The following is a 26,231-nucleotide window of genomic DNA, read 5'->3' on the forward strand; positions in this document are numbered from 1 at the left end:
GCCAAACTGTATATCTTAAAGAGAGCAAAGCATGCTAACAATGCTTCCAAGTGGTGTGCATCAGATGTTTTTGGAAAGAAATTAATAAATAATATGTAAAATATACAGCCGATTAATATTTCTTCCAATTATCTCTAGATTTCAGTGTCCGTTTTTTAGTTATTTTAATATAAATTCTTATTTTACGAGAAGTCCTTGAAGGCGGCACACGTCTGGTTGGAAAAACAGTAGGTGGGGTTTCAGAGGCGAGGGTGTACACAATGTACGGATATTGAATCTGAGCGGACAGTCTTTAGAAGATTCTTAAATAAATAAATCCTACATGTTAAAGTGAAGCTACAATTAACGTTAATTTGTCAACACAATTATGTCAGCTTTTCCCGGTTTCATTTAAATTGATAGGGCCGGATTCTAGGACTAAAACAACCCACTCAGTCCTGTCCACCAGAATGGACGCTGCTCCAGGATAAAGTCAATCATGTGTTTTGCCGTGTACCTGTCACTTCTGCTGGTGTTCTCGTATCACCAGCAGGTCACCTCGGGCTCCTATGTCCTCAGGAACCAGTATGATGTCGGATTATCTAAAAACACCACACTACCCATGATGTTTCAAAACAACAACGATGAGGTCAGTGAGATTAGTACCTACTTAACATGTTAACTGTCATTCGTGTGAAATTTGGTCATTACGTGTGTGTGTGTGTGTGTGTGTGTGTGTGTGTGTGCGTGTGCGTGTGCGTGTGTGTGTGTGTGCGTGCGTGTGTGCATGTGTGCGTGCGTGCTGTTTAAATGTACGCAGAGTTCCAGTCTGCAGGTTGTTGTCAGCAGGTTTTTCCAGCTGTCACATGATTAGGAGACCACAGTCATGAATGAAATTTAGCTGATCTTTTAAATGTGACACGTGCATTCTCACATCCGGGAAGATGTCAAGATCCTCCAGGTACAGGTGGATAGATATGTGTATTGTTGTTCGTCTAGTCCAGGGGTCACCAACCTTTTTGAAACTGAGAGCTATTTCATGGGTACTGAGTCATACGAAGGGCTACCAGTTCGATACACTCTTCTGAAATAAAAAAATTGCTCAGTTTGCCTTTAGTTAGGCCTATATATGATTATTAATGATTAATGATAGTCATCTATGTGAAGACACTGATCACGTTAATGATTTCTCACAATAATTATCAACAATGACTTAACAAGGTGGGAAACAGATATCAATATTCAATTTTCATTTTTAGAACAGGCCTGAGGGCTACTCATGTGGTCCTTGGGGGCTACCTGTGTGTTGGTGACCCCTGCTCTAGTCTATACTGAGGGAGATGCACAGAGTGACTGAAGATAACGTAACTATTTCCTACCTTCCACGCATTCAGATGAAGATTATTATTTTAATAAATCCGTTACTCATTTAAAAAAATAATAAGGCCCAGCCTGTCAACATTGCCTGATTCTTATTGCCTGATTCTTATTATTCAATAATTAACTGTGTAGCAGTTTGTGGTAATTTGATTAACTGCTCATTTATTTTGGGGATATGCACCACTATAGCACAATATAAGCTGAAATGAAAGAAAAAAAGAGTTTCTTAATCTCTTATTTTTTCTAAATGGTAGCACTTCTGCATATTTGATGAAGTTGCATGCTTCTTGCAATTTTTGGGTTGTATCCACATGATTGAATGCACTTAAGTTGCTTTTGATAAAAGCTTAATTACAGTAATGTAATGTTAAAATGGTAATGTCAGGATTTGAACTTTTCCTAATGACGGTTGGCCCTGTCTTGTAAAAGAGCCTTTTGTCTAAGTCTATTTTTTAAACCTTTATTATTTTAGTTGATATTTGACGATATACACTCTCTGGCAAACTTTACACTTATTTATACAATTTAATGCAACCCAGTACAACCGCTCTGTAACATATTGTACCTTTAGGAAGCTTATAATGGCCAGTTTTTATTAAAAAAGTTTCCAAGAGGTGCTAATTCAACTCTGTGCTTTAGTCACACTGAGGCCTTATGAGTGCTGGTGTTGTACTGGACGCTATTATATTGTTAAATGTGTTTCTGACATTATTCCCTTCTCCTATTTGTAAATGTAAAAATTAGAACCACCTCTCAATATAGGCCTAAGAGAGTCCAGAATAACACTGCAAACTATAACCCCAATAGTGAATAAATTAAATGTATTACTCTCTGACAGTGTGGATCAAAACTGAAGGTTATTATCTTTGCAAAGGTAGAATTTATGGCTGAGCTGTTGCATATGATTGCATTATATTTTACAGGTGTACCTTATAATAATAATACATTTTATTTAAAGGCGCCTTTCTCGGCACTCAAGGACAACGTACAGGGATACATAAGACATTTAAAAGCAGAGAGCGGCTGAATGCTCTGCTCCCCATGGTGGTGAGACGGGCGGAGGGGACAGACAGGTGTATGGAGGAAGAGGATCTGAGGGAGCAGGAGGGATTGGTACGCTGGAAGAGATCAGACAAATATGGGTGGGGGGGGGGGAGGTTGTGGATGGCCTTGAATGTAAACAGGAGGACTTTAAATTTGGATACGGAACTGGACCGGGAGCTGTGAGTCAGTGTGGTAACATTTTCTTCAGTATCTCTGAATCTTTTAGGTCATTGCACGCAATGTTGCAAATCAATGAGCAGGACTGCTTTACAGCAGTATGGAATTTTTATATAATTAATTTCAACAGTGCAATGAAGCGGTATATTATTTGCTGGAAGATTTTCTATTTTATCCTTAGTGCCCACTCCGTGTTAATAGTATGCTTACTTGCTGCATATTCCTTAATATTTTAAGTTTGAATCATTACAGCAAACTACCAGCATATAAGTACTGGTTGGTTTCTTGGCTTCTGGGAAAATATTGCAAAGCTGCTTAACACAACAAACGATACATACACAGTGAGAAAAGGGGAAAATGGGGGTCAGTTGGGACCCACTACACACTCACAGTGATGACTTTAACAATACTTAGAATTTTTGAATCTTATGAGCAAGAGATGAATGTATGTATTTTGATGCATTTAGACAAGTAGAAAAACTGATGTCTTTGTGTGTGTGTGTGTGTGTGTGTGTGTTCAGTGTGACCTTGTGATGAACCTCAGTGCTGCAGATCGCTGTGCGTTTGTGAAGAACACACCAGACTGTAAAATGGAAGATGGCTTCATCAACTACCTTCAAGTGGCCTTCTGTCTGCTTCCTCCTAACCTCACACCTCTCACCATCACTCTCTGTGTAAGATGTGTGTGTGTGTGTGTGTGTGTGTGTGTGTGTGTGTGTGTGTGTGTGTGTGTGTGTGTGTGTGTGTGTGTGTGTGTGGACAGCATGAAACTGCAGCTCAGCACCAGCTGATCTTTTGAGGAAGATGACTTTGCTGTGGGAGCATCAGGAATGCTCAAATTTCGGATTCAGTCATTTCACTCTTTGCTAAATAATGGATTTTCGTACGAAAGTACAACTTCCTGAATTTCCCTCTTTGCAACATAACAACTCAAACTGTCACACTGAAAACTATTAGGCACATTGTTGGGGGGGGGGAGGGAGTAAAAGTGAGATTTTGAAAAATCCACCAAGGAAAATCAGTGTAGAAAATAAATGGTTATGCTACAGATTAGGAACACTAGGGTTAGTGTAGTCCAACAAGGCCATGTTTAAAAGGGTCAACTTAGTTCTTGTTTGTAGAGCATTTGTCTGTGTACGACAGACTCAAGCAGCACTTTGTTCTCCTCTGAGTGTGTGTTAAGAAAACTGATCAGCCCTTAACTTTCGTCTGCTTCTCCACAGATTATATGGCTGATCTTTTTGTTTATCATTCTCGGACTCGCAGCATCTAAATTGTAAGTGTCTCTCATGTTGCTAGTGTCAATATATGCGTCCCACAAGTTCCCCTTTACAGTATGTGTCATGCCAGCAAGCCTAAATCATTCATTGTTTATTAATTGGTTTCAGCTATGGAAAGTGTAACACTGTATAACAAGCCCACATGTGCAGACTACACACACATTAATGCCCTCAGTGCAGTAACATGAAGAAGAGTCACATGACTGTAGCAAGATTTTCATCATTGTTTCACTTGAGTTGTAAGATTGTGAGATTTCCGTAAAGGAAGGACAGTTTATACACAAGTTCATTACAGTGAACTTGTGTTCAGTGTGTTCAGTATTTACCATCCAGCTGCTGTTTCTTCTAAACAAAACACATTTCTAATGAGCACACTAATTTCTTTTTTTTCACTGTTTCTCCCCAGTTTCTGTCCCAACCTGTCAGCCATCTCTACCAGTCTGCACCTCACTCACAACGTGGCCGTATCCTTTATCTACATCCCCTGTACTTCCCTCAATAGTTCTCACTTTGTTATATTTATGTACAATCAGTACCAAGTGATCAGACTGATGACTCACCAGCACAGTTCTCTCTGAAGGATTTTTGCCGCTTCTCTTTCTACTTTTTAGGTTTTTGTTGATGTTGTTAAATGATCTTTTAGTGAAGAATATTTTCCTTGACTGGTGTTTGTGCTGAGGGTGTGACGTTTCTGGCTCTTGGTAATGGAGCTCCGGATGTCTTCAGTGCCATGGCAGCTTTCTCTCACCCACACACCGCTGGGCTGGCTGTTGGAGCCTTATTTGGTAGGCATAGTCTCACACACACACACACACACACACACAGAATCAACAACTCAAGCTTTTTAATATGAAAACCTGGTTGATCTTGTTCCCTCCCCCTCACAGGAGCTGGTATATTTGTCACCACAGTAGTTGCTGGCAGCGTGGCCCTGGTCAAGCCTTTTGCTGTGGCCTCCCGTCCATTTCTGCGTGATGTCATCTTTTACATGGCGGCAGTGTTTTGGACTTTTGTTATGTTGTACAGAGGAACCACGACACTGGGAGAAACACTGGGTACACACACACACACACACACACACACACACACACACACACACACACACACACACACTCCACATCACTACACACATACACGCCACAGTTTGCCTGGAGAAACAATGAAGATTTAATAGAAATAAATTACACCAATGGTTTTAACTGCAAATATGACCTGGACTTTTATTGATCAAACAAAGTAAAAAAGTGTCAATTATTCAACCCGTGGTACAGCACTTTATGGGCTTAAAGCTTAGGCTTAGCCTCTACAGGTCCTTTTTGGGAGGAATTTTTAATGAGGTATTTGCATTGTGTATTGGTTAAAAACAAGTCTTTTGTATAATTAGGATGTATTCTAAATAATAATGTACCACATGTAACATACTTCAATAACATTGGTAGACTAGCAGTTTATTATCTTTGCTTCATTTCTTTGTTTGGTTTGTTTTAGTTACCCGTTAGTGATGCACTTAACCTGTTTTTCAATTTTATAAATCTAAAATCTTTATAGTTTTTATAAATTGGTATTTATCCCATGATTTTTCATCTAAACAATCTCTTTTATTTACTTTAAAAAGTTGGAGATCTTTGCAGGGTGGTGTGTCTCTGAGCTCTGTCTTGTTCTGGTGCCAACATCTGCATTCTCAGCAATTTTCTGACTGAAAACAATCCCAGAATACAGAGTCACCCATCCATACTTTTCTGTGAATCACCCACTCTCTGGTGGCATTTTACATATTTCCACACAAACAGTAGACTGTATATACAGTATGCTGTGTGTGCATTGAGTTTCAATAGCATTTATTAAAATCTTCCACTGTTTTCACACACACTGTGACATTTTTAGCTTCACAATGCTTCATTTCCTTTTTCTAGGGTACTTGGGCCTCTATGTGGTGTATGTGTTGACTGTTATCATCAGCGCGTACATCTACAACCGGCAGAAACATTCCATGAACGTTGCACCTATTCCAGGTTGAAACACAAATTCATACACACAGACAAATTAAAAAATATGCCAGTAATTGCCAGTGATGATATTATTTGTCTTTGCAGCAGAGTTTCACTCATCTGACTCGTCTGATGATGAAGTTCCCTGCCTGACTGGAGGAACCATCCAACAGGAGTACGGTAGGATGTAGCACCCTTTTATTAACCACAATATAAGTTAATATACACCTGGATTTTCTGCATGATCAGGACCATAACATGCACGTGCATTTTTGTGTGTTTCAGAGTCAGAGTACAGGCCGCTTCTTCCTTACTCCGAGTCCACGATTAAGATCCTGCTGAGCTCCCTGAACCCAGTGGACAACAGGAAGTGGAGGAGGAAATCATGGAGCTGGAGAGTCCTCAAAGTACTAAAGGTGTGTGTGTGTGTGTGTGTGTGTGTGACAGATACAAGGTGCTGTGTAAAAAGCTCATTGTCTCAATGAATCTGGATGGTACACCAAGTCAAAGGAGTGAAAAGCTATTTAAAATTGTCCTGCACCCATCAGACACCTCTAGAGGTCCTGCTGCTGCTCTGCATCCCCGTGGTCGACCCTGATAAAGAAGACAGGAACTGGAGGCGCCCACTGAACTGCCTTCATCTGATCACTGCTCCTCTGGTGTGTGCGCTTACTTTCCAGTCTGGAATATGTAAGTGCAACATGACATACCGTAGCACCCATAATCAGATTAAATATATGGTTAAATCAATACCCTGTTTTTTTGTTTTTTTTTTAAATATACTTATTTTCCTTCAATCATTTCTAGATGGAGATTATATGATCCAAGGACAGTTTCCCCTCTGGCTGCTGATTTTTCTGCTGGGACTTTTTCTGTCTGCTATTGTCTTCTGCACCACCACTAATGAGTGTCCTCCCAAATATCACCCAGTAAGTATTGACAGAGCTAAAAAAGGAATCAATATTATCAAGAATATGCACTCTTTTGGGGGGTGGGGAGAGAAGTGCCACATCCAGATCTTGAACACATATCAAAGAATGTTATCGTGTATTATTGTCACAGGACTGAGAGTCTACAGCCATGCTAGCTGTTCTGTGAGGCTACACTGAGGCAATGTGGGTCTTTGAGCTAAATGCTGACATCACATGTTCACCATCCTAGTTTAGTGTGTTAGCATGCTAACATTAGCTAATTACCCCTTAACATAAAGTACAGCTGAGGCTGATGAAAATGTCATTAGTTTTGCAGGTATTTGATCATAAACCAAAGTACTAGACAAATAAAAAATGTGACCTGATGGTGGTGCTAGATGATAAGTCAGGCAATCACTAAAGTCAACAGGATTCATCATCTGGGAAACCACAAAATGTTATGCACATCCAACTTGCAGTCATTTATATATTTTACATAATAGGTGAAAACTGATGGTGGTGCTAGAGCAGTGGTTCCCAACCTGGGGTCCGGGGACCCCTAAGGGGGGCGGCAAAGATCACAGGGGGGGCGCAAGTCTTTATCTGGTTTGAGGTTGAGGTAACAAAAAAAATATTTGCACGTTAAACAAATTATGATAATACACTAGAATATATAATGTATACAAAAGTCTGTATAAAAACTATATATTTTTGTTCTCGCTTAAACTTGTAGGCAGGCTACTTAGTAGGCCAAACCTCCGGGACCCTGCTGTCATCAGGTCAGCTGATAGCTGATATCATCCTCGTTTTTCCTGCCGCCACGGCATCACTATTTTATGAATGAAACATGGCGGAGAAACGTGAAAGTGCTGATAACTCCTCTGTATCAAAAAAGAAAGTAAGGGAAAGTTACCTCAACTTCGGTTTCGGAGGGGGGGCTCAGCTTTTCTTAGACATAAGTAGGGGGGGCGCCAAGGAAAAAAGGTTGGGAACCACTGTGCTAGAGGATCACCAAAGTCAATAGGCTTCATCCTCTGGCCACCAGCCATGTCTGCACAATTACAGTTCAAGGCTATCCATCCAATAGCTGTTGAGATATTTAAGTCTGGACCAAAGTGTTCGACTGACCCAATGACTTTGACTCCCTAGAAAAAAATATACAGCAAAAATGTTATCATAATTCATTTATCATTAGATTCATGGCTTTTAAAAGTTTTTTTTTTTTACCAGATTGGATTAATGTAATATTTTATGATCAAATTTGTTTTCTTTTGCGTATGTGCATGCAATTCTAAGGTTGTCTTTTTCCCTCTTCAGCTGTTTGCTCTGTTGGGCTTTGTTGTGAGTGCTGTGTTGATCAGTGCAGCGGCCTCTGAAGTGGTCAGTCTTCTGCACATGCTTGGTGTGGTGCTGAGTCTCAGCAACACTGTGCTGGGGCTGACTCTGTTGGCCTGGGGCAACAGCATAGGAGGTGATATTTGTGAACCTATTTCAAATAATATACAAAAACTGTATATGCTTGTACTTGAAAATCTTATCACACCTCTTTTTCAGACTCTTTCTCTGACATCACCATCGCCCGGCAGGGTTACCCACGGATGGCCATATCTGCCTGTTTTGGAGGCATCATTTTCAGTATCCTTATTTTTTTATAGGAGTGTGTGTCGGTATAAAAACATAACTTACGGACATGTATAGCAGTGGCTGTTAATGACTGTATCCTTGACTGCATTTCTCTCAGACATGCTGTTTGGAGTGGGTTTAGGATGTCTGCTACAGATGGTTCAAACACATTCTTATGTGCAGGTAATCTTCTCTTCAAACACACAGAACAAGAGTTTATGATTCTGGTCAAATGTTCAGAGAAATATAAAAGTCACAGATACATGAAAAAAATGTATGTGATGCATCTTTTTCTCTTTCTCCTCCTCAGTTTGAAGCAGAGGGTTTGTTGACGTGGATTCTTGCAGCATCTCTGGGTTTGTCTTTGGTCCTGTCCTTCGTCATTGTTCCCCTGTGCCGTTTCCACTTGGGTCGGGCATACGGGATTTTTCTCATCGTCTTCTATGCCATCTTTCTTCTCATTGCACTACTCACAGAGTTTGGGAAGATCCACATTGTGTAGATCTGACTCTCAGGCCAGTCTGAAATGAGGGATGTCCTCCTGTAATGTAACATGACACACTGGAACATAATTACACCCTCTTCTACACATCATATTAATGCACTATTCAGAATGGACAGTACATTTTGTGCCCTTGCCTTCTACCCAGAGCCACCTGAAACCAAGCAGGCAAATGAATGACTAACTGGCAAAATGTTCTGCTCAGGGAGAGCTGTAACTTATCACATTGTGCCTTTATTCAACTTGCTGTTTGTGCTAACTGGAGCTGTGATGGCACTTTGTGAGTCCAGAGGGAGAACACAGGTTGTAGAAATTTGTACTTTAAAACATTGTGAATGAATTAAATGTACTGTAAATCAAAATTGTCAAAATGACCTTGTACAAAGCTGCTTTGGGACATTAAATCATTTTGGTATTTGTTTTTACAGGTCGTAGTAATGCTATGCTGGTCTGTGTTAAATTATACATTGTAAGTAAATAATGTAAGCAGTTACCAGTAGTATGATAGTACAGCAAAAATACATTAATGCACTTGACAATTCGAGCAGTTTATTAAAATCCCTTCTTAGCTAACTCAAATACATCACAGAATAAGAAGAAGCTATATAAAAGTTAAATACTTTGAGTCTGTTGAGACATTAGTTAGGAGATACACCGTTGGGTTGAGCTAAAAGGAGTGTAAGAGTTTATACTTTGGGTCTTTAGAGAACTTAGATGTAGTGTCTGCGGTAATACGGATCAGATGAGCCATTTAACTAAGGCATCAGGTTTAAGTACTACATGATTTACAAGAGGTCACAAAAGGCCTACAGCAGTATACGTACACGACATACTGTAGTAGTACGGGTTCGCTGGTAATATTTGCTGGAGTCTTTGAAAAGGCCAAAAGAGGGCGACACTCCCACCTCACTGGTCGAGCAACAGACCTGCACTGCTGTCTTTCTGTCTGTAGTGACGGCTCTGAGAAGGAGTCATCTTTAACTCGTCTCACTCTCACATCAGTCCAAAAGGAAGCCCCGGACTAGTTTCCCACTGTGGCAAACGGTGAGCGCGGGGAAACTGGAGAAGAGCTGGAGTGATGGGGGTTTTCTTTGCATTTCAAAATGCTGAGATGGTGGTGGTGTATGTACTGCTTTCAAACTGTGCATTAGTTAACCCTGTGAGGTCCAGTCTGTGCGTTGAGCTGAGGCTCTGGGAAGGGAGATGGGTCAGAGACGGGACTGTCCAGCTCCCGCTCCAGGCTTTGGTCTTGCTCAGGCAGGTTTTCCCTTGAATACTCTGTATACCACTCGTGCTGAAAAAAAATGTAGAGAAGGTGAAGAGGTTACAACAGACCAACTACTGTCATGGTATTCAGGATTATTTCTTCAGTTTCTTACCTGTATCTCCTCCTCGTACATTTTCATGCTGAGGTCACTCTTCGTCCGAGACCTGCGACCTAGGTACACCAGAGACGAGTGCTGTACACACCAGCAGGAGGGAAAGCTGGTTAGTGGGACGTCATGTGATAAGCAGGGCACTAAGGTGTGTGTGTGTGTGTGTTTTTTTTTTTCTCACCCCTCCTCTGTCCATAGTTTGTAGGACTCCCTGCAGAGAGCTGAGGGAGGACAGTCCTGGGCAAGTCTGTTTGTACAGCTCTAGAGTGGCCAGAGCTTCATCACGACTCACCTCTACTTCAAAAACTATCCCGTTCTCATCTAGAACATGTGCACACACAGACATTAAAATGACTCTCTGAACATTAATTCACACTTCACCCTGTCCTTTCACACAATTATCCAAATATGCATTTCATCTGATGATCTGTGCAAGAAATACAGCAAATATTCAAAAATACATGAAGGCTTTTGTTCCTAAAGTCCTTTACATTCTGTAAATGTATACACAATTATAAACACATTCAATCTCACCCTCTGGGTTCTCTACTGGTTCACGGTTCTTGCGGCTGTAGTTCATGCGGAACACAAATGCATCCAGAATGAACGCCACGATGATAGTCATCACCACCTGGAGGCACAAAATATCACATACATACATGGTCACATTAAGGAAAATTGGATTTCCCCAAGAGGGATTACTAAAATATACATTATTATTATTGGATAAAATCAGAAATCCATTACATACTTCCACACACATATTACAAACACATATGACTGCACAGGCCTCACCATGGTAACTATGTAAAATGTCATGAAGTAGAGCCGGCTCCAGTGGGTTGTCATAGAAGTGACTCCTTCCTGTAGGAGAGTGAACACGACAGCAGTGAAACAGCGACACCCACTGATCAATGACAAGACTGCAGAGTGGTGACTGATGAAAGCCCACAGATAAATGACTTAATCTTACCATGGTAATGTACCAGTTATTGACCACAGTCAGTTCAAACAGAGTCACTGGAGAAAAAAGAAAGAAAAAGCAATGAGTCAAATTTAAAAAAACAAATTAAAAATGAAATGAAATGAAATGAAATGAAAATTAACAGATTTAGAGAAATAGTCCCGGACAAATACACTGTTTACTCCTGTTTGTTTCTTCTTTTTTTTTTGTGATCAAATTTTTATTTTATTTTAAAGAGACAGTACGTACAGGTATGTATACGCCTCAAAAATAAAGCACAAAACATATATTCACATACCTGCCTATACATATACGCAGAAACGTGTAATTAGCAACTACGATAAGGAGAAAAAAATAAATAAATAAATAATTAACTAAATAAAACCCCAGACATAACCCACCCACCCCCTGGATCCAGAACTTCAAATCTCGGTTACATATTAAACCTGAAGCCCGCGCAGTGCTGAGAGACGGCCCAACGCACATTTGGTTTTGGTCTTTTCATGGGATTTGTTGACAATAAAAACAACAGAATATTTCCAGCCTCTTTTTTTAAAGAAAAAATGAGAGAATTACCAAAGCTGCTGAGGATGTTGTTGAAGTTATTGAGATAATAGTAGCCTTCTTCCAACACCGTTTTGTTGCCATAGGTGACATTGATCTGTCTGTAGGAGTCTGCCACTGTGCTGGCGCTGAGAAGAAAAAAAAATAAAAAATAATAATCGATGGAGTGAACTACACATAATTTATCCTCTTGTGCCACAAGGTAAAGAAAAAGCAGAAGACCAGAGTTCATGCCAATACATCCCAATCAGCCAATATGTAGAATACTGAGAAATAAATTGCAATTGCTTGACTCACTTGCAGCAGTTGGGGTAAACCACCTCTGCAAAGAACTCCATCCCAACAATGGCAAATGAGTAGTAGAAGATGATTAAGGTCAACCCCAGACTTGCCATCCTGGGGAAGAGCTCAAACATGGTGTCCAACACATTACGATACCTCTGCTTTATCTTAAACAACCTGTGAGAGACAAAAGACCAACATTTTAACATATTTTAACAAAATATGAAATATAAGTACATGTACATTATACAGTACCAGTCAAAAGTTTGGACATGCATTTTCATTCATTTGAATGGGGAAGTGTGTCCAAACTTTTGACTGGTAACTGTACTCTTAAGACAAAAGAAATAAAAGAGTACCGGAGCAGCTGAAGTGGTCTGAGAACTACGATAAAGTAAAACGGCTCCATATCGAAGGCAAGAGCAGTCAGACCCAGGAAGGCAAACACTGTCACTGAAAAGTCAAACCTGGACAGATGAGCACAGGGAGCATTAACACCAAGAACACAGAACCAGTGTTTGGTTCATGTTGAAATTAATTTTAGTTGTGTTTTTAACAAAAAAGAAAGGTTTCACTAAGAGTACTGAATCCAAATGTACAGACTCGAACAGGGTCTATGGATTTATGCAGTCTTATCAATGTGGTGCTCGGCATAACCCCTCTACAAGTCTGAAGTTTATGATTCAGTACTCATTTAATATGTCAATCAATCGACCCAGTATCCAAGTTATTACTCACAGATTCCACCCAGAGCTGAAATAAGCCATTGGCCCCAAACCAGATATTTTCAATAACACCTCAACACCATAAACTAAAAGTGGAAGGATAGAGGCAGAGTTAATATTGGTGCATGTGCATGTAAACAACTTTAATTCTTGACACCCTCTATGGCTAGTTTTACAGCATATGATGATTTTCTATGTGAGTGCGAGACGGCATGCAGCCTACTCACTGGTCAGAAAGACAATGTAACTCCAGGGAACAAATCTGGACCAGGAAATTCCACCTGCAGAGAACAGGAAGGTGAGAGATCTATTGTGCAAAACACTTTCCTTCAGTTGCATGCGTTTATGTCATCGGGAAAGATCTTACTGTTGAGCGTGTACGTCTCCACGAGAATCCACACGCCATTGATGGCCACCACCACATCTGCAGCCATGAGAAAAAGGTTAAAAAGGTTTATGATGAGAGACTTTGCCTCTGCATCTCTGAGGACAGCTGGGAGAACATAAATGATTACACTTACACATGGCATATTGGAAGGCCTTTGACTTCACAAGCAGGTTAATGCCTATTAAAGTAGAGAAGAAAGTGCTGACAATAAGGACTTGAGAGGCAGATTTGTTTGGTCTGATAAACAGAAGTAGAGAAAAAGAGAACTTGCCTTTGAAAATGAGGAAGGTTGTGTGTGGAAGGTCATCAAACCAATGTTCTCCACTGCGTCGTGCCTAAACAACACACACATATGCAGTACATGTACATTAAAGGACACAAAATAAAGTGAATTATAACTGCACAGTACAAGGCTACGTACCTTCCATTTAAGGCCAGTCACCTGATAGAACTTATAAAAGTCCTGTAGACTGAGGCAGAAAAAGACAGAGAATGTAACAACGCAATTAAAAGCGGAAGGATTTTAACTGAAAAAAAGTGTATGTCAGGCAGTTACCTGAGCATAGGAGCCCCTGAGGTGTTAAGAGCTTTATATGTGAGGAAACGGTCTCTTGCAGACATCCGTGGTCTGTAAAATCGCATCAGACCATCAAACTGTTTCAGCGACACGCCCATCGGCCTCTGAGAGAAAACAACGGCAACACAGAAAAACGCATTGGTCGGGAGTGCTTCATATTGAAAATATATATATATATATATATATATATATATATATATATATATATATATATATATATATATATATATATATATATATATATATATAGTACCAAATATACATTACAATACATAGAACGGTGAGGTCGTACCTGCCGGCTAACTAACAGCTGAAAGGCATGGTCAATAGCGGAGCGTTTGTGGAGTAAAAGAGATTTAAACTTCATCTTCTCAACGTCATTAAACGTATCAAACACCACTGCCAAAAGCTGGAGGAGGAGAGAAGTGAAGCTGATGAGTAATCATGTAAAAAGGCTAATGGAAGCCATGTCTATTATGAATAGGACTGAAATGTTAGAGGTGGTGGAAACAATGCTATTTGTACCAGGTTCATGATGAAGTAGAGCTCTATGGAGAGGTAAACAATGAAGAAAACACAGGACCAGCGGTTCTTGGAGTACGATGGCATCATCACATCAGGGAAACTAAAAGAAAGAGGGAAGCAAGCAATACATACACAAGTTATAAAAACTGTGGAGTCTGCCTAAACACAAATGTGGTGAGGAAAAAAAACAGCTTTCATGATGAGCTTTGAAAGTAGGAAGTTACTGCTTGCATGCCATCCATGTGGGTAAAGATGAAACAGAAATCTGAACAGTATGTCCACTGCTGTACTTACTTTGCTGTGGTCAGCAGCACAAACAGACTGACAAGGCTGTTCTCCAGAGTGCTGAAGTACTGTGGTGAGAGGAAAGGGCTAAAGTCAGGAAATCTGCTACACCACTACAGACACAAAAATCCCCCAAACCTATGTAACTCACACAAATTAATGTCAGGCACTAAAGACTCAACGTACCGGGTCAACAGTGTTTGGTGAGAAGAGGCAGAAACCTGGGAAGAGACAACAGGATGGTCAAGTACAGAGTAACAGGAAACCCTGTTCCTTCTAAAGACAGTAGAGGGTTTACCCTGAACTATTTTCAAATTTTCCATAAAAAAAGGGCAAGAAAAGAAGCGGCAGCCTTAAAAATACATTAAAATAATAAGCATTCTTACCCAACATAGCAAATATAACCATGAAGAAGAGCAGCAGTAGGAGGATGTCAATAAAAGGTGGGAGGGACTGGAAGATCTGACGCAAGTTTCTGATTGGATGAAAGAAACCTTGTTAGTGATGACTGCTTTCAGTAGTTAAATCAGTGGTGTCTGTATGTTAATGGAGTGGGACAAAATCATGGAAAAAAAACATGGGGAAGGGACATTAACTTTGAAGTAACCAATTCAAAAAGTAGCTACATTAAAGCCGACCATCAGGTAGCAGTAAATGTCATTTATGGAAGACATTTTACAACTATGCTTTTTGAAAATTTCAGACGCAGGTGACTGGTAATAGTAGAAGACACTGTCAAAGACATCTCAATGGATGTTTTTCAAGTCAAAATGAGCACAAATCTAACTGAGCTTACAAGATTTTGTCTGGCTTTGCAAGCTTGCAGAGTAGCGTCACTGTTTTTCTTTCATATGAAAAGAATTACGTTTAGAATGGATGCTTAGCGGCTCTGTGTGGTCTTTCCTTTATTCTCTCTAGTGTCTTCCATTATACAAACAGGATTTGGCGCGGGTTGTTGTGAAAACCTCTCATTTGAGGAAGCTGTAAATTCTATTTGGCCACGATGACTTTGACCTGACTGTTTGAATCTCTGTGTGTTTGTTTAGGTCATTATGTACCTGCGCACGGCACCGCAGTATCTACAGTCCACCAGGAAAATTGGTCTGAGAGCTCTGGTCACTCTCATGTGAGACGTCTGTCTGATTAGAACCACTATGGCCTCCACGAACTGTAGCAGCAACACACACATCTGAACAAGGAGAAGAGACAACGTGAACAATATGCAGTAACAAAAGCGGATCCACAAACTATGACATGAGGCCTGCAGACAGCAGAGTGACTGCCTTCCCTCAGTGGACCAGACTCTACGAGACGAAGCATCCAGAATGCAATTACCTTCACCATGGTCCTCTTGTGTCGTATGAAGGTGTGGAAGCCTAACCAGCGGAGTTTCATGCATAGCTCAAATGCCACAATAACCAAAGCCAATAGCTCCAGAGTGGCATGGACCTGCAGAGGTATCAAATACACAGGTGATTTTACAATAAACTGTGTGTATAAGCTTGTGTTTGCGTGTAAATGTTTACTCACGTAGACATCCAGACGCAGTGAGGGCACAGCTGGAGCTTCACACAGTGACAGCATCATCAGCAGCAGGCCTGTCAGAAGCTCCATCATGTAGAACAGGTGGTTGTGAGCAAACAGGTACGCTGCCAGCGCTTTTGGGTTTCGAGGATGGGTGAAGAACTTATCATTGTTCTCTCCCTCCTGTATGTGAAATTTAAAAGACACATTTAAACCACACAATATAAGTCTTTTTGTATTTAATTCATTGGATTTCAGTTGATTTAAAGGTCCCATATTGTGAAAAGGTCAGATTTCCACATAATTTTCTATTTGCAGTCAAGGTGCTATATAAATACTGTGAATGTATCAAAACGCTGAGTCCACAGAGAAATGCACACAGCCCGTATTCAGAAATGGTGCCTTTAAACAAGCTGTCAGGACTTTATACGGTTGTGATGTCACAAATATACTATATGTAGGTAGAAAGTGCCGCTACTGTGCTGTTACAGTCATTCCCTGGCTGCAATGACTCTAAGAGAGACTCTGAGTGCGGAAGACCCGGAAACGCTGACCAATCAGAACAGACTGGGCTTTTTCAGGAGGGGGGCTTAAGGAGACAGGCGCTAAAACTGTGTTTCAGACAGAGGGTGAATACAGGTATATTAGCATTAGCATAAATTAAATCTGAGGTATTGATATGATAAAGCAGTGACCAATTGTCTTGCTCTTGATGTAAGAAATGTGGTGTGTGGTGGGAAGCTGTCATAACACAGACTTAAGAACCATTTAAAGGCAAAAAGGGACCAAATACTCATCATCCTTTTCACTATGTCCAGGAGTGTGGTAAATGTTATCTATCTACAAAGTTGTACCTTTTCTTAAAAGGTACCCTGTGGAGTTTTTGACCGATTTCATGCTATGCCACTGATCACCAGTTGGTAGAAGTAATGTGCAAAGAAGCATAGTAATCCGCCAACAAAGGCAGTGAAGAAGAAGAAGACAGAGCAAATATTGATATTAACAATTCCCAATTTATAGTATTTTAAAAATTGTCTTTGCAAATATGGTATAAGGAAGGAAATGCATATAACACATTGTCAGGCCTTAAAGGTATAATATGTAGGAGGTATCAAGTTGGCCCCACCTCCAGAGAGAGACAAAGAGCAGTGGTGGACGAGCGAGCTAGCGGGTTAATGACGAGAGAGAGTGCTGAACAAAGTCGTAAATCAGAGGAATAAAACTTATGTTCTAAAGCACAAATAAACACACCCTTACCTCAACAGGAAGGTACATTTTTTATTTTAATACAGAACTTCATCCTGTCTGTGTGTGTGTTGGTTAAATTTGTGTGTCGGTATGAGACTCAGAGGGGCGTGACAAAGTAGCTACACTTCGGAATGAGAAGCTGCATGAGGGCTGCACAACCTGCACGCTGTTATTGGCTGGGGGTTACACACCCATGTGGGGCCCAATAGCTCTTTGTTGACGCCCATAAACATCTCGTACACATAAAAATAATAAGAAAAGAGAAAATGCAGGCAGAGAGCAGGGTCTATACAAATACAGACATCGCCACACATGCATAGTGGGTCATCATAAGTGATAATTGAGAGGGATTATTTTTGTACTCGTCTATACATTGTTTTTTTAGTAAAATATTGCATATTATACCTTTAAGGATACACACAATGCATTTAGGTAAAACACTGAATGTAAAATATATATAAACATCTTTAACATCATTACACATGAACTTTGCAAATCCAATGAAAAAGCCTGTGTTTGTGTGAGTAAACGTTTTTTTATAAAAAGTGGACAACTATTGGAACATTCCATATTTGTGATTCCCTACTTTTTTGTATTTTAAAGTTCCTTGTCTATTAATTGATTTATTACTTCCAGCAGATGTTAATGCTGTAAATATAGCCCAGTAAAAGAGCACAACGTTTAACCATCTACAGGTAATAGTGTGTCATAAAAACCATTATACACTATGTTAACTTAGTTAACCCTGTGCACTCAGTAACTAACAAATGCCACTGTGTGTGAATACCTGCAGGTAGATGGCTGCCTCTTGGTAGTTCATCTCCCAGCTTTGCCGTAAGGACACGTTTTGGGCTCTGTGAATTTGTGGCCCAGGTGTTGATATCACAGCGTTGTTCACTATGTCATAATTGCCTCCTCCTCCATCTGGCAGAAAACACATAAGTGTTAGTGTATTGATACAGCCCATAAGTGAAAAAAAAAGAACTAACTGTAACAATGAAGTCTTTTCATTTTCAAAGCCTTCTGTACATGGGTCACACACAGTGGTGAAGAAGTATTCAGATCCTTAACTTAAGTAAAAGAACTAATACCACACTGTAAAAATACTCAGTTACAAGTAAAAGTCCTGCATTGAAAATGTTACTTAAATAAAAGTATGTAAGTATAATCCAGAAAATGTACATAAAGTATTAAAAGTAAAAGTACTTCCTGACATTTAAAAAAATGGAAACGATCAAAACAGTTATGTCAATCAACTAAGTGTTAAATTGGCTAATGACCTCAGATAAAATATAAAATATATACATATACACATATATATATACACACAAATATTCTTAAAGCTGCTGTTTCATATGGCTCTTTGTAGTTTTGCTTATTTAAAGCTAATGCACTTACAACTTGATGTCTGGAGTTTGCACCTTCAAGGTTGAAAGCACTTTGGAATTGGAAGTCGCTTTGGATAAAAGCGTCAGCTAAATGACATGTAATGTAATGTAATCATTTGAGCTGTACTTGAAGGCCTATATATTGTTGGGTAGTTTAATTTATAATAAAACATCATATTTTATAAACTACATGTCTTTTATGTGCAAATCTTAATTTGTAAAGTAACTAAAGCTATCAGATTAATGTAGTGGAGTAAAAAGTACAATATTTCTCTCTGAAATGTAGTGGAGTAGAAGTAGAAAGTGGCATGAAAAGACTCAAGTAAAGTACAAGTACCTCAAATTTGTACTTAAGTACAGTACTTGAGAAAATGTACTTAGTTACATTCCAATACTGGTCACACACACACACACACACACACACACACACACACACACACACACACACACACAGTACATAAAGGGGTATGAGCCTACCAATGCTGTCTAGTTCTAACTGTAAGGCATAGGAGGAGATCACTACTGGAATCCCATTGTGGATCTGATCTTCATGGGAACCAGCTGTCTGTCCACATATGCACTCCATTGTCAGTTTTTGTCCGTGTTCCCCAGCTGTGTGATTAAATCGAGAATCCTTAAGTCTACAGCACAAGTGTGTGTGTCATTCACAGTGGTCTTGTTCCAACATCCACACACATCTGAAGATACAGATGGCCACACATTCCACTCAGGCCTGATACAAACTCCAGAAACACAGTCCGGATGTGAGTCCTTAAAGATCCAGAAAAATGCAGGCCAAGCTGGAGGATCAAAGTAATAACGAAGACAGAACACCATTCAAAACAATTGACAATGCTTCTGAAACTCAGTACTTTTTTTGATCGGTTGCTTTTTTTTTTAGGAAAAAAAAAAAAAAGTCTCTTACAGTTGCCTTGATGAGAGATACTGTCACCAGTGATAGTGAAATGTAACTAAACCTGCCTTAGCGACAGAGTTTAAACTTTGAACCCACTCAGTAAAAGAGTGCAGTGTTTGCACTGATATTACATTATCTATTACATCCCCTTCCTGCTACAGACAGGATACAGACACAAGCCAGATAAACCACAAGAGGAATTAATCCTGCGCTACAAGAGACAGAGCGTCTAACTTCCAAAGACAGGGAAGACATGTAGATATCTAATAACACTGAGAAAGTAGTATTCCATTGTAGGACGTAATGCAGAACTAGGTAATGACTATCTTTTAAAAATGCAACAGATGCAGTGCAGGTTTAAGAAAAATGAACTCAAAAGTACAGCTGAACATGATTAAATCCAGATTAACTCAGTATTCTCTAATAAGCTTAAAGTACAGATTCAAGCAGGATCCCTCAAAAATATAAATTACAGTTTCTTTTTTGAATAAGCAAACCCTCTAGCAGCTGCATATTTTAGTCCTATCTGGGTGCTCCTCCCACGTACTGTACATCACATGTTTCTGCTTCAGGCATGTCTCCTTAGATTGAAACGTAGCGGAGACCACATGAGTCTCTGAAATCCAGTCACAGACTGTTCCTGTCCACCTTGACAGCAGCAGATTGAGCTGAAGTGTGAAGATCAAATTCCAGTCCAGCGGCAGCCTGGCTGTTATCCTGACAGGAGTACACCCTGTGTCTGCCGTGTGCCACTCCAACCCCTCATTTGTTTGAGAACAATAACATGTTTGGAGCTCCCAGTCAAAAACACAGTGGGGTCAGGCTCACAGAAACACAAACAGGCTCAGCAGTCATGACCGTTTCTCCCAGGACAAATAAAATCTAGTTTTGTGATGATCTGGAGGGTCCTGACCACCAGCAGTAAAACTGAACTCCACACTTCTATCCAAACAAGTGATTTGTCACTGAGGTGATACAACGCAGCCTTCTTACTCAGTGTCCAGGTTTAAACTCCCTCTCTTTCCAGAAAGCTCACACAGCAATCAGCCAGAACAGTATGATACTTCCTCCTTGTCCACCACTCCCAAATATCCTGAGAAAAAAAAAAAACTTCTCTCCTCTTCCTGTTCACCTCCAGAGCCAGAGTAAATGATCTAGTATGCTCACACACAGAGACACACTTAACACACAGGCTGCAGACATTCACATACACAACACACACATGCGGCCCATGAGCACCAGGGAGGGGCTGAGGGGTGTACTGGTCTGCTGAGGCAGCAGTTTCTCAGATGGGTCATTTTGTAGCTTATATGTGAGGAATACAAAGGCAGCAGGATTACTATGTTGAGTGGATGCATGGATACCCATACGTTCTGTTCGTGCACACGCACACACACACACACACACGTACACGCACACGCACACACACGCACACACACACACCCTGGTGGACAATCTCTGCTCTCCATTAAAGCAGTGTGGCCTGGACGTGCAGCATGTATGCAGCCTGTCAACAACATTAAATGAATTCAGACTGCGCTAGTGCACATCTGGTAAGTAGACAAGCATTAACTTCATATCACAAAATATACTGCTATAACAACATACAAAAACACTTCTATAAACACTTATACAAAACAATGGAAAAAATGTAGGAGAACGATCACCACTCAGGCAAGAATAACTTCTTTTTTTTAAACAAAGCTTTTTTTAGAGCAACAGTACGGCTTAATGAGAATTTACATCTGTCTTTCTGTTCACTGATTCCCTCATACAGAAGAAACCAACCACCAAGCATATACTCAGTTGCCAGTTTATTTGGTACACCTAACTTTAACTAATTTTGTTGAAACTGTTTAAGAGAATTGTTGATTAAATTTTATATCATTTTGGAAGCTGTGATTTGCTGTGATGTTGTCTACCCCATTTATATAAATGATGGTAAACTATAGAATTAGAGACACCTATCAGTATAATACAATGCAAAAGCACCACATACGACAGCCTCCAAAAGGACTACAATTTGAATCAACACCTAAAACAGTTAAAAAAAAACGTAAATGTTATAACTTTAATGGGATTGTGGGATTTATTGCAAGGCTACTGCATTAGTTTTAGCTGTGTGTAACTTACCAAATAAACTGGCAACTGAGTGTATTTTCTCACAAGGATTGCTGCTTTAATTGTATATCCAATACCATGCCACAATGATAGCAACACTAAAACCGCCCACGGTCATGGGCCTAGCCGTACACATTAGTTGGCATGACTCCATCATGGCTGAGAATGAGGACATGACAGAACTTACTTTCGTCTCCTCTCTCAGTCTCCTCGTTGAGCAGACCGAGGTTGGCTTCGTCCCAGGTTAAGATGAGAGGCACATCGTCGTCAGACTCCATATTAGCAGATAAACAGGCTGCACAGCCTTCAGCTATAATGTTCAATAAGAGTTAATCTAAGCTACCCACTAGCTAAATAAGTGCGCGGTTTGTTCCGCAGACTGCAAGATAACTGCACATCATGGATGCTCGCAGCTAACGCTAAAACCGAGTACTTGTTAGGCTGTGCTAACTCAGATGATGCTAAATACTAGTTAAAATGTCTCTGACATGCAAAACAGGAACTAACGGTTTTCAAGTTGTGTGAAGCGGACATGGCCTGTTGGTTGCAGATTTGGTCTTCGTCCTGTTACAGACTGTATCTGTCACCGAATCAACTGGTTCACTGTCACTCAGGCTAACAAGCTGAGACTGTCTGTGTCCATCACGGCATCATTACAAACAAGGCTTTCTGCTGGATAACAGATGTTGTGCGTGTTCTGATAACATTTAACCGATAACTACGTAAACCAATTCTACATCTAGATAAATGTTTCCGCAAGCAACAATACCTGGCAGTTATTAACGATACTACAAAAGCTCTACAGATAACGTTACAGCTGGATCAACAAACATTTGCGACACTGAATCAATTCACGGCAGGCCGAGTGAACCAAGTTGCCCCCTTTTCAAAATAAAAGTCAAAGAATCTAAGATAAGGCCAATCACATTAATTTATTTATTCATTCATTTATAAAAATGCATAATCATGCATACATCTATTTTCTGCATCATAACATGACTATGAATGAACAGGTGCCGGGTTTAACCATGGATGTATTAAGAGACACCATATACGGCATCCGCATCAGTGGTATCTTAGCAACAGAGGAAAACATGTCAACAATATTTTCTGCTTTTCTGCTTGCGGCCAACGTACGTGAAAGGTAACTATGTAACGTTACATGTGTTAAATACGTGTTACATTATGTAAACGTACATCTAAACTAACACAAGTAACTACTGTCATTCTTTTCAAAAACAATAGGAATTGGTTTTTAAATCAACGTTAAGTTAAAAAACTAAGCCACAAGTGTATGTTGTTAATTTAACACACGCTAATGCTCACTAACATGACCTAGCGTTAACTACTGTCGGGGATAACGTTAGCTAGCTAAAGTTAACTAATGTGATGTGCCAATTAATACCAGAGTCAATGCTAGCCTACACGTTGTAAAATGTAGACGCTAGTTCCTATAAGTTAATTAATGACTTAATTAACAGAACATCATATGTATATAATAATATAACATACTTAAACAGACAGGAATAGTCCAGAACACAGTCCCATGAGCCTTTGCACTCCATCATGGTAGAACAGTCCAGCTGCTCCGCCAATATAAACAAACACTGTAGGTTCATATGTAACATATGGAACTGTTACAACTATAGAAATAGAATGACGACAATGACGATGTTACAACACTAATCTTTTGTTATGGTTAACTGTTTTCCTGCCATCCACAGTATGTCTGCAAAGGGGGCAATGGTGCTGGCGAAGACAAAGACCCAATCAGAAGATGCTCTAAAGAACAAAGACATGTCACAGAAGAAGCTGCTCTCTCTTGAGGCTCAACGCATCTCAAGCATATTGGAAAACTGCATTAGTCAAGTTGAGTTTGCAGCCGCTCTGCCTACTGTCCTCCGGTTTAACAGTGTGTCCAGTGTTGTGGACAAGGAGTTGAGCAGGGCACTTCAAGACCATCAAATATTAGATAAAAGTCTGGAGGGGCTAATAGGTCTCAAGCAGGAGTCAGATGAGGAGCAAGAAGGAGAATTTGGAAAAGCAAGGGCTCAGCTTAAGAAGGACATCAAGAACTCTGTCAGGGATCTACTCAGGCTTGTCCGAGCCCATCCAGATGCCCTTTGTGGTTTGAGGACAGAGCTAGGTATGGAAGTAGGGGAGAGCGAGTACATGCTAATTAGAGGACTTAAGAAGTTCCACAGCCACGTGGTAGAACAGTTGCTGACCAGTCTGGATGAGGAGCTGGAGCTGCTTCTCCACAAGCAGGTGTCTTCATCCCCTGCCCAAGATTCGGAGCACCTGACTTTATTGGAAGAAGAAGTAGCTACAAGCATGAAGCAAATAGATGCGATGGTGAGGCACTACTGTAAATTGGATGTTAAAAAAAGAGCCCCTCACTGCTTAGATGCAGCCAGAGAAGAAAAAAAACAAAGATTTCTCATGTAAGCCATTATATCCTCTGCTCTTGACCTTCTTCCTGTCTCATATCTCCTATCTATCTTTTTGTTGTACAGATTTCTGAGAAAAATGTTGAGATCCAAAATTTGCAGAGTGGTTTGAATGGGAACATCAGACAAGACGCAGGTGTGTCCCTTCTCGTCGAGAAGCAGTGCCAGTCACATATCAAGGCAGCAAAGATGAAGCATACCAGTATACAGCGGGAGATTGATCGACTGAACAGTCAGCTCAACAATTTGATCCTTGAAAACAGGCAGGCAGAGAGAGTAATCCAAACGGTAAGTTTAGTGAATCTAACATTTCACAGTAAATGTACTTACATAGTATATATATATATATATATATTCATTAAAACTCATGTCACTGGTACTGTTTGTTTTTCTTGGCAGAAAAATGAAAAGGTGGAGGCAGAAATTGAATACTTGCTCCAAACATTTGACGATGTAATAGGAGAAAACCAGGTACCATCTCAGACAAACTTGCTACCACAAAGTGCCAAAAGCTACTGAAAAAAAAAATTGAAGTGTGTATACTCTGGATCACTAGTTCATATGCCTGTTGAGGCTATATACTAGGGTGTTTAACAAGGCAATCTGTTCTTGACCTCCATTATAATAATAATAATAATAATAATAATAATAACAACTTTTATTTATATAGCGCCTTTCAAGAAACCCAAGGACACTTTACAGAATTAGAGGTTGTAGGCTGTGGTAAACAGGTGGTGTTTCAGGAGTTTTTGCAGAATATAGTTATTAATCTGAACAAAGGGTCCCAGTCTATATCAGCTGATTGAGTTCAGTCAGTCTAAGCACAGATGGAGAACATCTGTTGAAAGATTAAAACAAATAAATTATATTCAGGATATTGCGTATATGCATCATCCTGCTCTAAAATATAGTACTATAAAACACAGACAATCTTCAGATTAGAGAAACTGAAACCAGTGAATATTTGCCATTTTTGCTTAATTAAACTATAACAATTAATAGATTATCAAAATACTTGCCAATTTAATTCTCATTTATTTATTTTATAAGCTCTAAAACACACCAATGTTTTATTTACACCTGCTCATTTTACGCATCGTCCTCAGGTGTGTCTTTGGTTTGAAATCGAGGACAGATGCATTCACACTTGTTTTTAACTTCTGACAACAATGTGTATGTGTATCAGACTGCCTATTTATCAGCATGACATTAGAGCATTTATACCTGCTTATTGAATTATCCCTTCCCTGATTTCAGGATGCTCAGTATCTATGAAATGACCAATGGGGTCTATCTATGTTTAGTAACACTTGTTACTGTGACATTTCTGATTTAACTTCTTTTTTTCTTCACTATCCGCCTCCATCTCTCTTTCTCGTCTCCATCCCAGGCCGACCTGGAGTTGAATAAAATGGATTATGAAATGGAAGAGGAGGAGCTGATGAAACTGAAGACACCCTTTTCTGCCCTAGAGGTTGAGTGCAACCAGATCCAAGAAAAGCGTCGACTGGCAGAAGAGAAGAGAAGGGAGGATATGAAGGAGCTGGAGTTGAAGACCAAAGCTGCTATTTTTGCCCAAGCCTGGTGGAGAGGCTACAGTACTCGCAAGGCCTTGAAGAACAAGGGCAAAAGCAAGAAGGCCAAAAAAGGCAAAGGCAAGAAGACCAAATAAACAACCACTGACTAGTTTCATTACTCTGGTGGTGCTACAACAACACAAACTGTAGAGCACGAATGTTTTTGGAGGTTTAAAAAAAAAAAGAAATTAAGCAAATAACGTTATACTCCATATCCCGTGTGCCATTTATGTGTTGTTCTCAATAAAGTTCTTTGTTATAAACTTGTATTTACTAATTTTGTGGACAACACAATTTAATATTTAGATACTGTCTTGCTGCAGACAATATTAAACTAATCATACATGTTATAACAGCAGCAAATAATGAAACACTTTTGAAAAACTATTATTTAAAACCAGTGGACATCCACAAAAATGTTTTGACATTATGGCTTT

General features: G+C 39.9%; 3 protein-coding genes and 1 long non-coding RNA gene across 7 annotated transcripts; 3 read left to right on the forward strand and 1 right to left on the reverse strand.

Annotated features, from left to right (window-relative positions):
* Nucleotides 1-226: 226 nt before the first annotated feature.
* slc8b1 (solute carrier family 8 member B1) lies at nucleotides 227-9,273 on the forward strand. Of its 2 annotated transcripts, none has more exons than XM_031309151.2 (15): nucleotides 227-628; nucleotides 3,102-3,254; nucleotides 3,804-3,856; nucleotides 4,267-4,324; nucleotides 4,540-4,645; nucleotides 4,748-4,915; nucleotides 5,774-5,872; nucleotides 5,957-6,028; nucleotides 6,134-6,264; nucleotides 6,397-6,538; nucleotides 6,656-6,777; nucleotides 8,077-8,230; nucleotides 8,314-8,394; nucleotides 8,501-8,565; nucleotides 8,693-9,273. In XM_031309151.2, the coding sequence occupies exons 1-15, from the start codon at nucleotides 479-481 to the stop codon at nucleotides 8,882-8,884; spliced, it is 1,746 nt and encodes a 581-aa protein (XP_031165011.1). In that variant the 5' UTR covers nucleotides 227-478; the 3' UTR covers nucleotides 8,885-9,273. The 2 variants fall into 2 exon arrangements, with proteins under 2 accessions (XP_031165011.1, XP_031165010.1); XM_031309150.2 differs by having other exon boundaries at nucleotides 228-628; nucleotides 5,954-6,028.
* Nucleotides 639-2,375, forward strand: LOC116056802. The gene is made up of 3 exons (XR_004106668.2): nucleotides 639-968; nucleotides 1,425-1,433; nucleotides 2,198-2,375. It is a non-coding gene; the product is annotated as an uncharacterized LOC116056802 (long non-coding RNA).
* Nucleotides 9,274-9,309: 36 nt separating the features above from the next.
* Nucleotides 9,310-22,622, reverse strand: tpcn1 (two pore segment channel 1). Of its 2 annotated transcripts, none has more exons than XM_031309145.2 (26): nucleotides 21,955-22,622; nucleotides 18,130-18,266; nucleotides 16,101-16,277; nucleotides 15,906-16,019; nucleotides 15,629-15,759; nucleotides 14,957-15,045; nucleotides 14,757-14,791; nucleotides 14,580-14,638; nucleotides 14,286-14,385; nucleotides 14,053-14,169; nucleotides 13,740-13,864; nucleotides 13,605-13,653; nucleotides 13,455-13,518; nucleotides 13,317-13,361; nucleotides 13,163-13,219; nucleotides 13,023-13,076; nucleotides 12,809-12,881; nucleotides 12,430-12,537; nucleotides 12,086-12,247; nucleotides 11,801-11,916; nucleotides 11,234-11,280; nucleotides 11,056-11,124; nucleotides 10,795-10,891; nucleotides 10,442-10,581; nucleotides 10,264-10,344; nucleotides 9,310-10,178 (listed from the first exon to the last, which is right to left on the reverse strand). In XM_031309145.2, exons 1-26 carry the CDS (start codon nucleotides 22,043-22,045, stop codon nucleotides 10,032-10,034), a joined length of 2,484 nt encoding a protein of 827 aa, XP_031165005.1. In that variant the 5' UTR covers nucleotides 22,046-22,622; the 3' UTR covers nucleotides 9,310-10,031. The 2 variants fall into 2 exon arrangements, with proteins under 2 accessions (XP_031165005.1, XP_031165004.2); XM_031309144.2 differs by lacking the exon at nucleotides 21,955-22,622 and adding an exon at nucleotides 19,208-19,599.
* iqcd (IQ motif containing D) lies at nucleotides 20,844-26,080 on the forward strand. Of its 2 annotated transcripts, none has more exons than XM_031309154.2 (5): nucleotides 20,844-21,199; nucleotides 23,492-24,122; nucleotides 24,284-24,505; nucleotides 24,617-24,688; nucleotides 25,608-26,079. In XM_031309154.2, the coding sequence occupies exons 2-5, from the start codon at nucleotides 23,493-23,495 to the stop codon at nucleotides 25,887-25,889; spliced, it is 1,206 nt and encodes a 401-aa protein (XP_031165014.1). In that variant the 5' UTR covers nucleotides 20,844-21,199; nucleotide 23,492; the 3' UTR covers nucleotides 25,890-26,079. The 2 variants fall into 2 exon arrangements, with proteins under 2 accessions (XP_031165014.1, XP_031165013.1); XM_031309153.2 differs by lacking the exon at nucleotides 20,844-21,199 and adding an exon at nucleotides 22,828-22,911 and having other exon boundaries at nucleotides 25,608-26,080.
* The last annotated feature ends 151 nt before the right edge of the window (nucleotides 26,081-26,231 follow it).

This window comes from Sander lucioperca, chromosome 2 (assembly GCF_008315115.2).
Source record: "Sander lucioperca isolate FBNREF2018 chromosome 2, SLUC_FBN_1.2, whole genome shotgun sequence".
Lineage (NCBI taxonomy): Eukaryota > Metazoa > Chordata > Actinopteri > Perciformes > Percidae > Sander > Sander lucioperca.

Excerpts from the sequence above, each read along its gene's own strand:
- slc8b1 (XM_031309150.2), top strand. The coding sequence starts at position 479 with ATGTGTTTTGCCGTGTACCTGTCACTTCTGCTGGTGTTCTCGTATCAC. Across the intron at positions 6,778-8,076 it reads GTCCTCCCAAATATCACCCA|CTGTTTGCTCTGTTGGGCTT; the intron begins GTAAGTATTGAC and ends TTCCCTCTTCAG. Across the intron at positions 8,395-8,500 it reads TTTTGGAGGCATCATTTTCA|ACATGCTGTTTGGAGTGGGT; the intron begins GTATCCTTATTT and ends CATTTCTCTCAG.
- tpcn1 (XM_031309144.2), bottom strand. The coding sequence starts at position 19,316 with ATGGAGTGCATATGTGGACAGACAGCTGGTTCCCATGAAGATCAGATC. Across the intron at positions 16,278-18,129 it reads AGGCAGCCATCTACCTGCAG|GAGGGAGAGAACAATGATAA; the intron begins GTATTCACACAC and ends TTTCACATACAG. Across the intron at positions 14,792-14,956 it reads GGTTATATTTGCTATGTTGG|GTTTCTGCCTCTTCTCACCA; the intron begins GTAAGAATGCTT and ends GTCTCTTCCCAG.
- iqcd (XM_031309153.2), top strand. The coding sequence starts at position 22,862 with ATGTCAACAATATTTTCTGCTTTTCTGCTTGCGGCCAACGTACGTGAA. Across the intron at positions 24,123-24,283 it reads TGAAGCAAATAGATGCGATG|ATTTCTGAGAAAAATGTTGA; the intron begins GTGAGGCACTAC and ends TTTGTTGTACAG. Across the intron at positions 24,689-25,607 it reads ATGTAATAGGAGAAAACCAG|GCCGACCTGGAGTTGAATAA; the intron begins GTACCATCTCAG and ends TCTCCATCCCAG.